The sequence below is a fragment of the Pipra filicauda genome, unplaced genomic scaffold (genome assembly GCF_003945595.2).
Source record: "Pipra filicauda isolate LSUMZ 115617 unplaced genomic scaffold, ASM394559v2 scaffold240_size1633699_pilon, whole genome shotgun sequence".
NCBI classification, from domain to species: Eukaryota; Metazoa; Chordata; class Aves; order Passeriformes; family Pipridae; genus Pipra; species Pipra filicauda.
This window is the reverse complement of record NW_024104355.1, coordinates 1,200,825-1,215,476: the sequence shown is the minus strand read 5'-3', so window position 1 is coordinate 1,215,476 and position 14,652 is coordinate 1,200,825. Positions and strand designations below refer to the sequence as shown.

Genomic DNA, 14,652 nt, shown 5'->3' with positions numbered 1-14,652 from the left:
CAGAATACACCATCTAAGGAGTCTTTCTGCTGTGCCTTTTGCAATCGGATTTGTCTGTCACGTATTGGCCTCATAAGCCACCAGCGTGCCTGCAGCAAATGTGGATAGAGCCTTCCCAAATCTTCGTTCGCGAAGCCTAGCCATGATGATGACTTGTGTTTGAGATTGTATTAAAAAAGGATAAGTTTTTGAGCAAATTGTGTGCGTAGTAATAGATGTAGCTGTTACATTCTCTGGTAGACAATTTCAAGACCAAAGCTAACAAATTTGCAAATTAAAGGAAGAAGACCAGGTATGAGAAAATCTGATATCAGCCTGAATGTTTAGGAACCTTCTGTGTTCTCTTTCTTTCTCCAGACAAGAACAAGTGGATCACCACAAGGTGACATAGCTGTGCTTTTGTAAATACTCCATCAGCCTGTATTAACAAAATTATGCATCAAATTCAAGAGTTAGAATTAAAGGAGGAAAAATGCTTTTAACAGGTACATTTATGGTTGAAAATGGCCAATTCCTTTTTCTCTTCATAGGAACATATATAGTTAATTATGGTTACTATGTTGATTTTTATAAAATTTTTAGCTTCATGTCTTATGTACTCCCCAAAATAGTGCCCCAGAATTTAATTTACTGGTCATGAGATGTTTTTAATGTACTTAAAAGTATTGGCAAATGGAACTATCTTATTACAATTAATATAGCACAATATCATAATGTAATATCCATGCATCATAAAGATTAATATATTCATGTATGATGATTCAGAGTCAAACTGACTCAGTGATATCATCTGCAAAATAGTTTTGGTTACTAATCTTGAGTAGATAGTCAAATGGAGCTGTGTGCCATTTTTTGTCATTTACAGCAAGAAATGTTTTTTCATGAGCAGTACTTAACAACTCCTTGATTGAAAAGTTTCTTTAATTTGGAAAGACATGAAAATGTTGTGGTTCTTTCTCTAGCGGTACATGATGTTTTCTTAGTCTATACAGATTCGCACAAGTTAATAGAAGCAAGAATAAAGGCAAGTTAAAAAAATGGGTAGGTAGGTGAAGAAACAGCCCTATATATATCATTGTAGAAGCTTCCCATTAGCTCCTCTGAGAACATGATTAGTATAAGTTAAATAATTCACTTTTACTGGAAAAGTGTTTTCCAAATGTTAATAAATTTTGCATATGTCTACACTGCAGCAAGAAGATCTGATAGCTGCCCGCACAGACAAGTTATATTTAAATAATTTATCTGCAATACTGGCAGTAATGTCATCATAGCAGCACATCAGGAAAGCTGTCTTAGATTAGTATTCCACAAATGCTGTTAAATACTCTGCAGGGAAATTTCTGCAGCTGCAACAGAGATGTTAGAAGAATCCAAGGTACATGAACTACAGTCACATCTTAATTTACAGTATAGACATTAATTTGATTTGAAAATTTATATTGCCTCATTCACCTTTATTTACTATGATCTGAAAACAGTGAAATTATTTCAATGTCATATTTTTGTCATCAATCTACATGAATTGGATAAGCATTGACATGTCCAGATGTTTATTAATTTTAATGTTAGCTTGTTTCTGTAAGTCTCGTGCATATTTTCCGCATCTTTTCTAAGTTCTTGTTACTAAATATACAAAGATTCAAAATAGTCTAAGGCCTTTGGATGGTGACATCAATTTACCCTCATTTCAGCTTGGCAAAACAAAGGGAGACAAGTAATTAAGAAAGGGAGTAGGAAAAAAGTTTGAATGAAATGGCCATTTCTTCATCACATGCTGTAATAAGATGGGGAAAAAAAACCAAGATTTTAAAATCTTTTTCTTTCCTGATTTTCCTATACTTCATACCACTATTAAATGCATAATTTTTGTGTTTTCAGGGTAGTTTGCTAGCGATTTATGGTTAGTTCAAAAAACCTTTTCGCATTTGAGTGACGAAATTCCCTTGAATAATACTCCAGTGTTTATAACTATGTATCTTTAAAGTTAGAGAGCGAGAGAGGATGCTTGTTAAAATCAAAATAGAACATAGATCCTAAATGAAAAATAGCAAGTTGAAGATTTGGGCTTTTTTTTTGTAGATACTGCAGGTATCTGGAATATATACAGAGTTTATAAACGTTATAAAATTAAAATTAATTTAAAAATGCAAATTTAAAATGTAATTTTAAAACTAAAAACTCATGCAGGTTTTTTCTAAATTTTACTTATTTTTTTCCTAAGCCTAGGATACAATACAATGCAATACAATACCATGCAAGTATATTTAAAACCCAGGTTCTCAGAAAGCACACAAAATAAGTCTGAGTCTGTGATTTTAATTTTTCTTGATGCAGGGTACTTTATGACATAGTTCTAGTTAGATTCTCCTCTTCAAACTCCTCTTTTAATCTTTGTACCTCGTGCACTGAGCTTGTTGTCCTGACTGTTTTGCTCAACAAATCATGTATTTCCCTGCATACTTTTACTTCATGTAAGATACACCTACTGATTTATTCTGTGTTTGCCTACTTATCCAATTCCTGTTTATCAAACTCCTGCTTCTGTATCTAATTTGATATCTCTTCAGGTCCCAGTTTTCCTGTCCAATGCTTCCTATTTTCCATCACTGTTCAGATTTTCTTTTTTCCTATTCCCTGTACTTTTGATGTATTTTGTGTTGATCTAGGAAGACTTCAATAGTATTTCTCTTGGTCTGGTTTTGGCATAGACTTGTTGACTGTTGTTTCTTCATGGCAAATGGACTATTTTGTGGAGTTCCTCCAAGTGGAGTTCTTTCAAATATAGGTATGTTCAAGTTATGCTTGTATGTGTGATGTAACAGTGACCACAGGTTCCATTTCATCTTAGCTGCATATGAAGGATCTGCATGTGCCCTTTAAGCTGCACATGTGGACATAAGAGGGTGGTAGTTGTCTTTCCTTCCCTTGTTTTCAGCTCCAATAGGCTAATGATCCCCTTAAGTTTTCATGAGAGCTATGATTTGCTTGTGTTCTTCTTTGATTTCTTGTGCTACTTCTTTCCCCTTCTCCCTTGCAGATTAATTTTGTCCTGATCTCATTTCAACAAAGCCCTCCTCTTCTCTGCTTTTGGGTCTCTCAGATTTCAAATGCTTATCTGTTCGAATCCTATTTAAGCCTTATGCCTTGACTGTATTTTTTTCAAATATCTAAAAAAATCTTGTTTCTTTATTGTTGACCCTAAACTGATGACTTCCCTTAAACTGATAAAACTAAAACTATATCTGATGTGCTGTGCAAGGTATCTGTTTCTGCACAGATAAAGCATTAGATGCTTCTGCTGCTTAGAAGAGTCTGAAAAGTACAGCACATATTGCTCCTGCATGTTTAGAACTTGGAAAGAATAACAGCTTTTCTACAACAGTTTCTCTTTGGCAAATTCTTGGTATGAGGACAAAAACTGAAAATCTGTGTAAGTACAAAATGTAAAGAAATCTGTTTCTTGTATTTCTGTAAAGAAATATGAAATGCATCTGTATGAGAATTGTGATATTAATAATTCTTTCATAAGACTTGCAATTATTCCATTTAATTAACCAGCATCTAAATGTCTAAGATTTAGGAAAGGAAATTTTGACTTAGTGAAAGTAATGTTTATTTAACAAAGCTAATTTAAATTCAGTCTAAATTTTTTTGTGATGGGGTTTTTACCCACAGGATAACAAAACAGTTCAGTGCTGACTCTGTTGAAGATATCTGGTCATCATTATCCCCTAAGCTGGATTTTAAAGAAGCTGATGTAACTTATGAAGGTAAAAATATTTCATAATACTCAGCTGTATGATAAAAGTTACTTATCCTCTTTTAATATGTGCTTTGCATTTGTAATAGTGGTCGCTTGTTCCCTGCTCCATGTCTTATGTAAATGATGTGAGTATCCTTTGAAATCTGTGTGTATCATCTGTCAAGCTGAAAGACACATACATTTTAAATTATATATTAAGTATTATTAAGTCTTCCTATTTGCAAGAAGATAATTTACATTTCTGTATTTAGATCCATACTGTATTTTAACCCATCTGGGATTCGAACCAGCTAAACTAGTTATGTTGGTTGTTGAAAATTCTAGAATTATTTTTTTTTCATTTATTTTCTGTAAAACAACTAACTGCATTGCTGTTATGGGGTATTTGTAGCATAACCCCAACATAGAATTCTGTTTTATACAGTTTGTGTCTTTAGTCAGAATATACATTTTTTAATTAAGTTTTAAATATTAAAGAGATTATGTGCATTTTTTTTAAAGCAGTGTGCAACCTTTTAAGCGTTGCTACTAGCCTGAGGCAATCCCATCTGCAGTAAATTGTGTGATAAAATTTTTCTTGACAGTAATGAGGCTGAAATTTCATTCCAGATTTTAAATCGTTTTCCTCGTTTTCAATGCTTGCACTTTTTAATCAAAATAATTTAGGGAATTATTAACTGTGGAATCAAAACAGAAATGTCTTGGACTCTAGCTGATATAACTCCCATGTTTTATAGATCAGGACAATGGATGATGACCTGAAAGAATGTTTTATCAAAAAAACTCAACAAAACAAAACAAACAAAAAACCAAACCAACAAACAAAAAAACCCACCCAAACCCAAAAAAACCCTAGGCTTTTTTGATGGCCATATTTCACAGAATGGAATGATGATTTCATTTATCACAAGCAAAACAGTGCTGTTGAAATATTATACTGAATATTCTTAGGCCTCCAAAGGCTTTAGTGAAGTAATTGAAATTAAGTAAGTATTCTTGAAAAATTTGAGACAATTAGGAACTTGCACTGTTATTTGGATGATTACTTACCCAAGCAAAGAGACAAAGATGAAAATTTTGTGCCATGTATATTAATACATTTTTGTTGCATTTTGCACTGGAAATAAGCTGGAGGAAAATGCTACTGAAAGGTAACATAACTGAAAGTTATGTTTGTAACCAGTTGTGCTTGCCTTGATAGAGGTGAAGAGGCTAGCTTTATTCTGAGAAAGAAGCTGGAATTAAGAGTGTGTGTTTAAGCCTTCATAAGGAACAATTATAATGTATTTTTAAGGACAGAAATTTAGCCAGTTGTGCTTGCTATGAACAGGCCAACTTGGTGTTGAGAATGTAGTTCGACTAAAGAGCATATGATTAAGCTTTCATGCAAAATATTTTTAATGTATTTTTAAAGATGGCAAAGACGTTAACTTTGAAGCAGGAAACAGAAGCTTTGCTATTGGAAGTTACTCAGCTAATTAAGCAGCTGGAGGCTGATCGTGAGGAGGGAGAAGAAGCTTTGGAGTTGATGAAATAGTGAAGGAAAAAGCTCGGCATGAAAATTGATTGTACATCACTTTGGAGGCTTCAGCAACTCCTCACAAATGTGCAAAAAGGTATTTGTATTGAAACTAAGAATATTTGTTATTTTTCAGTCAATTCATTACCAAGAGTAAAAATTATGATATGACTACAGTTGTGTTTACTGTAATAGGAGTACAATATTTACTCTTCTGAATCTGGTATACTTGAATAAATATCTGGAAAAAAAAAAGGGATGTCTGAGAAATAACGTAAGTGTAAGGAAGACACTTAAGATGATAACAAATACTCTGTTTGGGGCAAGAAATGAGAAGCCAAAACATAATTCTAAAAAAATGTATTTGAATTACATTACAGAGTAAACCAGAAATAAATAAATAATTTCTTTTGAGAAAAATTAAGCCATGATAAATTTGAACAAAGTACTCATTTATTTAATAGAAATGGACATAACCATTGATAAGTATCCTTGAAATCCCAGATTTTGGAGATGTTTACTATTACCTTTTGTGATGAACACAATAGAATTAAAGAAAAAAAAGGGGTGGGGAGGGGGAAAGGAGCTACTTAGCAGTTTGCTGTTTGTGTTCTTTGCTGTTTGTGTTCTGGCTCATGGGCAAAAGCAAGTGCTCTCTGAACTTAGGCTTGTAGAAAAACAGTGTAATTTATCACAGTAAGTTCCCAAATATAAAATCACGATTATACTCTAGTGCATATTCTGATGCATATCACCCTGAGGTTTTTGACAAATATCTCACAGTCCAGAGTGTGGTGACAGTGCAAGAGTCTCCGTAGCTGTGTTTACTGATGGGCAAACATTAAGTGAAGATCAGTGTATAATGAAGGCAAGACAGTCCCAAATGCTTCCTCCCCCAGTCCATGAAGGTGATATGTCAGATAGTGCTCATCCTTAACTATATATGAAAAAAATATTTGTTTGTTTGTTTGTTTGTTTTAGCCAATGGCTAACTCTTGACTTGGAAATTAGAAACCTGTGTTAAGGTGCTACCAGTTTGCAGAGATTGCTTTTCTTAAAAACAATTGCCTCATAAGAACAATTTAAGATGCCTTAAAAAGAGAGGAGGACATTGGATAAAGTATCAGAACTAAAAATCATTGACAGGATAGAAAATGCTTTCAGGAGCAAGTCCTGTGGCAACTGAAAGGTCAGTTTTACAGAAGTAAAGAAATGCAGTAAGAGAAGGTTGATAATATAATCTTCATTCTTCAGCACAGTAGCTCAGGATTTTTGCTGCAGAGGTGTTACTCTTTACTTTTGATGTTCCTACCTACGGCGAATGCAGTTGTAAATAATCTTTCTGTGTTGCTAGGCATTTCTGTTTCTTTACTGTTTAGCATTTTCTATAAATATCAAAAGTTTAGAATAGTAGAATATAATTAGCACATTTTCAGTTCTGTTAATATAAGCAATGATACAGTATTATTTTTAATTTTTTTAAAGCAAAATAAAGCAGCATGAAATTTGGCTGTGAAAATTGACCAGTTTTTTCTCCCTTGATTTACCAGTGGGCTATGTCAGTATGGTGTCATGTCCTTGGAGTAAATTTGTAATTTTCAGGATTTTAACATTTCATAGTATTATTCGTAAGACAAAAAATATGCTAACGTGGATTTGAGGATAAAGAGAAAAGACCCTCAGGGATATTATAATTATCCCTAATCTAAGTATTACAAACCCAGGAGATTAATTAAGAGTTTGTGTGACCTATTCAGAGTAGACACTGAATCCTGTTATTTCTTCAGACTTACCTTGATTTCCATTGTTACTAACTCCTGCTGTATCTGTGTCCTGTAGCACACTCAGGTAATTACAGTGATGTAACCTATCTTCAGAAATTACCTTCTCTGAAGTAGAACAAAAGTTCAGTGTAAACCACATTTTATTCATCTTAATGTTCAACATCATTTTGTACGATGGAGACAAGCCACTTGTTCATGCAATGTCTTTCTAACTTTTAGTAGAAAATTACAATTTTGCAAATTTGTGATTTATGTCTTGTTAACATAGCAAAATTTATCAACTGTTGAGGAACTTCACTGAATATTCTACAGCTACTTTCAGAAGTATTTTTTACATCAGCAAAAATATGCTTCTCTCTCAAAATTATGGCCAAGTTTACTTCTCTTGAGATGTTATCTGATTTTTTTCTCATCTGATAATTTTACTTTACTTTCCTTAGTTTCATACCAATAAATTTTCCATCAGCTGCTGTATAACACCATCTCTAATAAGCTTTTTTATTTCTAAGCAAGATAAAATATATGTTGTTATTCAGCAACCAATGGTCTAGTCACGTATTTTCTTGTAAAGACCCATTGGAAATTTATACTAAAGTCAGAAAATTAAATGCAGCAAACTGAATTAAGACTGACATACTTCTGTGTGGCAACATGAATATGTTTTGTTTGTTAGCTTTGAGTTTGTATCCTTAGTTTAGCTTTTTTGAAACCATGTTTAGTTCATGAAGTGTCCCTGAACTGAAAACAGTTTTCTTATTAAAAGGTTGTGGGATCTATACTTGCCCTGTGCTTCCTGTGCATCAACATATGTCATACATCAACATAGCTGGAGGCTAGGAAGCTTGGTAAAGCTGTTCTTGTGTCATAATAGCCTCCTCTAGATATGCCTTAAGGCTAGATGTTTTCATTTTCTTCTTAAACCAAAACCACCCCTGGCTTTGAACATTTGCTTGATTTACATACTAGGATAATTAAGTATGAGTTTATAAAACAGTTCTAATCCTAATGCAATATTTGGTGATCTTTTGTAGCCAATGTCCTTTTTCAGCCTTCAAAGTAGTCCACAGTTTTAGCATTATGATAACATATTTCCTGATCTCACTAGGTATTTGTGTTGTCATTCAGAAACTCACAGTTTTTGTGCTAATTACCTTTTTAATGGAATATGAAATGCGTGTTCAAGATATCTTGGAGCTACGGTGGCATTTTCATAGTAAAAGCTGTCAGCTGCCACAGGTACAAACCCAAATACTTAAGAAACAGCCAACTGAGAGATTCGGGAGGATATAGACTCCATGAAGAAACACAGCCCTCTGCTGGAAGAAAAGCTGAATCTAGAGAGTGAAACTGTGAAGGATATGCTACTGGTGTATGAAAAGGTAAATACGAATCATATGAGCATGTTTCTTTCAGAACCTTTCCACTACACAGGTGCATAACCTTTTGGAAAACAAGGGTCTTTTGGAAGTATCAAAGTCTGTTGTAAATTTAATATGCAAAGACTGTGGACTGTGTGCCCATACCACTACATACAGGCACTCAGTGCAGACAGAATCCAGGGAGCATAATGCTCTTGGTCTTTAATAAATGTCTCTTAAGCATACATGGAATGTAATTCTAACTTTATAAGTTGACTTCATGGGGGATTTTTCATGGGAAAGATGGAAGGCACATATCTGATATTTGCATAGATTCTGCTCACATTTCTCACAGACATCAGTGTTTCAGAATATGGAGATGTCAAAAAAAGTTTGCAAGATTAAATTATTCTTAGGTACTAATGTACATTTTTCCTAATTTATTTGTTTATAGTATTTAATGATTGTAATATTGATAATAATATATTATTTTTGATAATAAATGCTAATGTGGATTATGCCAGTCTAAATAATCAAAGTGAAGCAAATTTCCATATAACTTAAAACTGATTCTGAAACTGGAGGGATAATGTTTTTCTTCAAGTTCAAATGCTAGTGATAATTATTATGTTTTCTATATATTTTCTATATAACAACTCTAGAGTGTTATATCTTTTTCAAGATATTTACAGTTTAAAATGGTCTCTGGTTTTTTGTAGGCGATTCATAATATTGTCTCTTTTAATTTGTGTTATTTTCAATTCATATTTGGATAACTCTACAGTCATGTCAAAACACTTCTAAAATGAAAAAGTTAATTGCCTATTACACAAATAGTATGAGAATTATCAAGAATTAGTTCTAACCTATGAAACAGCTCACAGTTCTATCAGTGCTATGAGATATGTTTGAAATACTAATTAAAAATCAAGTTGATAACTTTTTTAATTTTATATCCTTTTTTCTTGTTAATGCCTTAAAATATGTTATATGCAGTTCAAATATTGAGACGTACTAAAATACAACTCCCTAAGTAGACTTAAAATATTTTTTTCTAAAGACTCTTTTGAATAAATACTTTTTTTTTTCAGAGCAGTTTTTTCTGCGTATCATAAGAAGATAGACTTGGTGTTACTGTATTTATTTATGACTATTTATATATTTGTGTTTATCTTATTTATATATTTACTTTCAACAGAATTTCTAATTGTCGAGTAAATTATCTGTGGCTTTTATTGTAATACAATTTATGTAGTTAGTTACTCAGATTTGGGTTTTCCTCCCACAGCCTTAAAAAAGCAGCTGATACTTAGTTTTCTTTGCAATTAAAACAATTATTTAATATTCACTCCCTTTTTTAATATCCAGAGAACTATTTTAAGCAGTGATGTGCTAGATTATAATAAATATTTTATATTATTTTATCTATTTGTATTTGTAATATTTTAAAAAGCAGAGACAACAGACGTGCATATCTCTATTTGAGAGTTGTTACAAACCGAGTGTCCCAATACTATTAAAAACATTGAAAATTGCAGTCACTGTCAGCATTGTCTCAGGCTCCTTCTTTACAAAGGTGACTGCCAGGCTTGCACAGCCTCTGTTACATGTTTCAGTTATGATTTTGCCAGATTGCTGACTGAAACTTCAGTGGCTTCTTTGCACATTATTTCTTTCTTTCTGCTCCAGAGGTCACTATCTTCCCATGAAAGTAGCCACCTTTTCAAAAGAACTCCAAAGTTTTGTAGCAGAATGAAAACCCTCTTGCTAACATTTCATTATATTATGAAATTTTACAACACATTCTGTTGATTTTCCTGGAATTTCATCTTTAAACATCATGTCTTAAACTGCCAAGAATCAGTCAAATCTTGAAATTATATTTTCTTTTAAACATTATGTATGATTTTTATATAACATCTTTCAGAAAATTTGTTTTATTTTCTTAGGCATCAAAAATATGTGGTGATGTTCATTGGGAACTTATGGAAATACAAAAGGCAATGAAAAGAATTGATCCTTGGATTATCAAGTGGAACAATAGTAACAATAGCACACTGCTAATAAACAGTCAGTGACGAGTATTCTCTCCTTTCTATCGCTGAATATGCACAGAGTCAGCACCAAGAATAACTATGCCAAAGAACAAGAATACCGAGTACTTTGATATTTGGTAGGAGGTTGCACTCAATTTTTCTGCACATGCCGATGGCTCAATACCAGGTTTTATTTGGCAAAGTAGCAAGTGATACAGTGGCTCTTTTTCACTTGAGGTGAGGAAGGCTCACAGGCATAATTGAAAGACATCAGTACATTTTTTAAATAAATCTGAGTGACCGTAGTAGGTTTTTCCAAAATTCTGCATGGTAATTATGGAGTATATAAATTTCGTGTAAGTCATGAAATTTGGTCCATCTTATTCATTCAGAACTACTGGGGTCACTAGGAATTTATATGCCAGTTCCATAATTCAAGTTGCACTATGCACTGTCTGAGTTGGGTCAGCATGCCCTGTTCTGACATTCCAGAGAGTTAATGTTATAAAGTGCCTCATGTACAGTCGCAGTTAAAAACCTGTCCTGCTCACTGATGCTTCATTCAAGGAAGTAAGACTAATGCTAATGGTTGAGTTGTACGTGCAAACTTGTGTCCTTTGTAACCTCATTTCAGTAAATGTTAATTTCTCATCCATTTCAAGGGACTGTCCCATGTAACTCCTATTCCCTGTTTCTTCTAAAGGATCATTTTCGTTCAAATTCACTGCAGAGTTGGCCTCATTAGTTTACCTAAGAGCTGTAGAGGAGCAATTACAGAGCTGAAGAAAAGTTTCTTGTTACTGGATGCCTTGTTTTTTTAAGAAATGAGGACTTTAGAAAACTATCTGTTATCTGAAGATCCATTTATCTTCTCAGGTTAGTGCCATGTCTCTTCAAAATGAAGACATTGCAATTCTCTTGCTTCAGGATGTCTGTTTCCATACACTGATCCACTCCGCTCACACAAAGTACCGTGAACACAATATACTCCCTGATCATTTGTAGAGGAGAATTATGTTTATTGGATAAACAGTGGAATTTCATAAAGTTCTTGGCAGCAGCATTATATTCCTCAAAGAGATGGGCCATCTGTGTCTGCTAGACTATTGGGTGATTCTAGAACACTGTGACACTCTTTATGCTTCCAAATGTGACTGTGAACTACAAGAGCTACTCTTACCACCAGCACAGGTGGAATACCTGTAAAAGCTGTTATTCACTTCTGCTCACTGGATGCCTGTTTGCCAAAGATGATTCTCGTCTGCACGTATCTAAAAATCTTATGCCACACATCAACCCATCTCTGCCAAGAAAACATTGAACTCTAGAAGTTGTTACTGTCAGAAATAAATGTGGTCATTTTCGTTGTGTACAGGCCAGCAGCATGCTTGCCAGACTTTCTAAAAAGACAGAAAGTAAGCAGCATGAATAATTTATTGTTGTGGTTTAACCCCACTAGGCAGCTGGGCCCCACACAGCCACTTGCTCACTTCCTCTGAGCCAGGATGGTGTGGAGAAGCAGAAGGGTAAAAATGAAAAAACTCATGGGTTGAAATAAATACAGTTTGATAGAAAAAAACAAAAGCCACACAGACAAGCAAAGCAAAACAAGGAATTTGTTCACCACTGCCCATGGGCAGGCAGGTGTTCTGTCATCTCCACGAAAGCCAAGCTCCATCACATCTGAGCATATGCTGTGGAATATTCCTTTGGTCAGTTGAGGGGCAGCTGTCCAAGCTCTGTCTCCTCCTAACTCCTTGTGCCATCCAGCCTGCTTGCTGGTGGGTTCAGGTGCAGAAAAAGCCTTTGATCTGTGTAAATGCTGCTAACATTCCTGCGTTATCAACACTGTTTCCAGCACAAACCCAAACCATAGCATTATACAAGCTACTATGAAGAAAATTAATTGTATCGCAGCCAAAACCAGTATACTTATACACAGCCCATTGCAATTCTTGCATTCAGTCTTTTATAAGCTTGTCTACCATGAAGGCCAAAACCAAATCTTCAAATAACTGAGTAGCTGAGAGAGCTTAGGGTACTGCGAGTTACCATTTTATTTGATGGACCAAATAGGAAGAATTGTTATACTATTTAACCCGTATGTCTACTGCATTTGTAATATATGGTAGAATAAAACAAGGCATACAGTAGAATTAGGGGGTATCTTGGCCCCCTCCATGAATGGACCCACTCTCAGAGGGGCATAAAGAAGAGGTCATAGTGGGTGGAGACATTTTCTCTTGGTTTTAAATTTTCTTTTAAGTTCTTTCTTCAAGAAATAACTGTAATTACTAAATGTGATTGTTTTGCTTACTGTTTATGGTGCTCAATATCCCATAGTAAAGAGCTACAGCTGATTATAATGGGGGGGTTGGTTGTATCATTGTTTCTTTAGATTATAACATATTGGCAACTTTATTTCAAAAACCGATTAGTGTTCAGGAACTTGAAACACCTCTTTCAGTCCCACAGAAGGGGTACTTGCTGCCTGCCTCAGAATCTTGACAACTAATAGGCCTTGAAGCACAAAGTAACACTGACTTTTCCAAAACAGAGCACTCTCACAATGTATTTTGTGGTAACTATCAACATCAGGAAATCATTACTTTGGCTAATATGACTGGTCCTTTTGATGTCTGCTATCCAGAGAGATCTGTGCTTGACAGTCAGCTAGAGCAGAAATAATACTGACACATTCCTGAACAAAGGAAGGTTGTTTAAAAGCAATAATCCTGTTTCTTTAAGATGTCACATCACTGTGGATCTCTTTGTCATTGGCACTAAACAGCAGAACTGAAGAAGGATCATACCTCTTTCTGTAATATGTTCATACTTTAATATGTGAGCAGGAGGAATCCTGGGTAACATGCGTTTACTCAAATGATGTAAGAGGGGTAGCTTAGCAATACTAGAGAACTAAGTGTGTCTCTTTGACTTGTTTCTTTTGTCACCATGTCTGAATTTTTCCTTTTTTTTTTTTTGATTCTAAGCTTTATATAAGCTTTATGATAATTATGCTAATTATATTTTTTTACCTCCAAGGTAAATTCGCAGTCAATACATTTTTTTTAGTTACTAAAGCTTAAGCTCTTAATTTCAGAGCCTGATTTTCATTCAGGAAAGAATATCAGTATATGAAAGATTAAAACTGTAGTCAGATATATAGCTAAATTGGAAGTATTTTATTATACAACCCCTGAAACTAGAATTTTGTCATAACACTTGTCAAAGCTGGAGTGACTTCTGAAAATAATTCTCCAATTAATGTCACTATGTATGTCTAAACAAAAGAAGAGGTGTGTGAAATAACACATTTTTTATGTATATGAGCCTGTGAATGCAAGCTTCACAATGTCTCCACAATATTTGGAATTTTAATTATAGCTTAAATATGTATATAGAGATGATCTGATCAAATACTCATTATCTCCTCCATGGATTCCAGCTGAGAGAAATCAGACAGCATGGACCTTGCTTCTGTAACTTGTTAAGTTCATTGCAAATATCATGTTGATTTTAATTATGGAAAAGATCAGGTACTGAGTAAGAAGTATTACCAAAAATGTTGTGTGATTTATTACTATGTATTCAGATACTCTACAAGTCAGTTTAGTGTTTCACTGGCATATTCAAAGTTCTATCAACTCATCTGAATTAGAAGCTGCTGGCGAAAGTTATTAGCGATGGTTATAGTGACCATTGCTGGAGGTGATTTTATCATGTAATACCAGAATAAAAATTGTTAAAATTATACTTTCTTTTCTATTTTTTCTTTCCTTTTTTTTTTAACCATTCCATCCTATACCTATGATTAAACTTTTTCTTTATCGATTCATGTTTACAGAGTGTGATCAACAGCTATGTGTTTTTGTCCTTTTGTGAGCAAATTGCTGTAGTTTGGGAGTCAAAGTCTTAAGATGTATGCAATGATAAATATTGCTGTGTATTGTTAACCTTCTTCACTAGGCTATATTCTCCTCTACTTAGGACTTTGTTCATTCTTCCTTTATTTTTTCTAAAGCAACTGTCATTATTTTCAATATGCTTTCAGAAGATTTCTGTATTTTATGGCCTTTTCATGTTGTCCTCTGATTCCTTTTCATTACAGTGATATAATTCTCTGAAATGGGTTGAAAGGTAATGCAAACAGTATTCCAAATTAAGCCATGTCACTGACTTAGAGAGG

At 34.0% G+C, this 14,652-nt stretch overlaps 1 protein-coding gene across 3 annotated transcripts in view; it reads left to right on the top strand.

Annotated features, from left to right (window-relative positions):
* Window positions 1-361: 361 nt before the first annotated feature.
* Window positions 362-14,652, top strand: part of CCDC178 (coiled-coil domain containing 178) — a 146,329-nt gene continuing 132,038 nt past the window's right edge. For 2 of the 3 annotated variants that reach the window (XR_005563705.1, XR_005563706.1), the window contains exons 1-3: window positions 2,980-3,433; window positions 3,679-3,773; window positions 5,181-5,382. Coding sequence is in view for 1 of the 3 variants with exons in the window: in XM_039381796.1 (XP_039237730.1) it covers window positions 5,322-5,382 (61 nt within the window). In the remaining 2 variants the exon portion in view is untranslated. Of the gene's footprint in view, window positions 486-2,669; window positions 2,789-2,979; window positions 3,434-3,678; window positions 3,774-5,180; window positions 5,383-14,652 lie in introns of those variants that run through there. The other variant, XM_039381796.1, reaches the window with a different exon arrangement.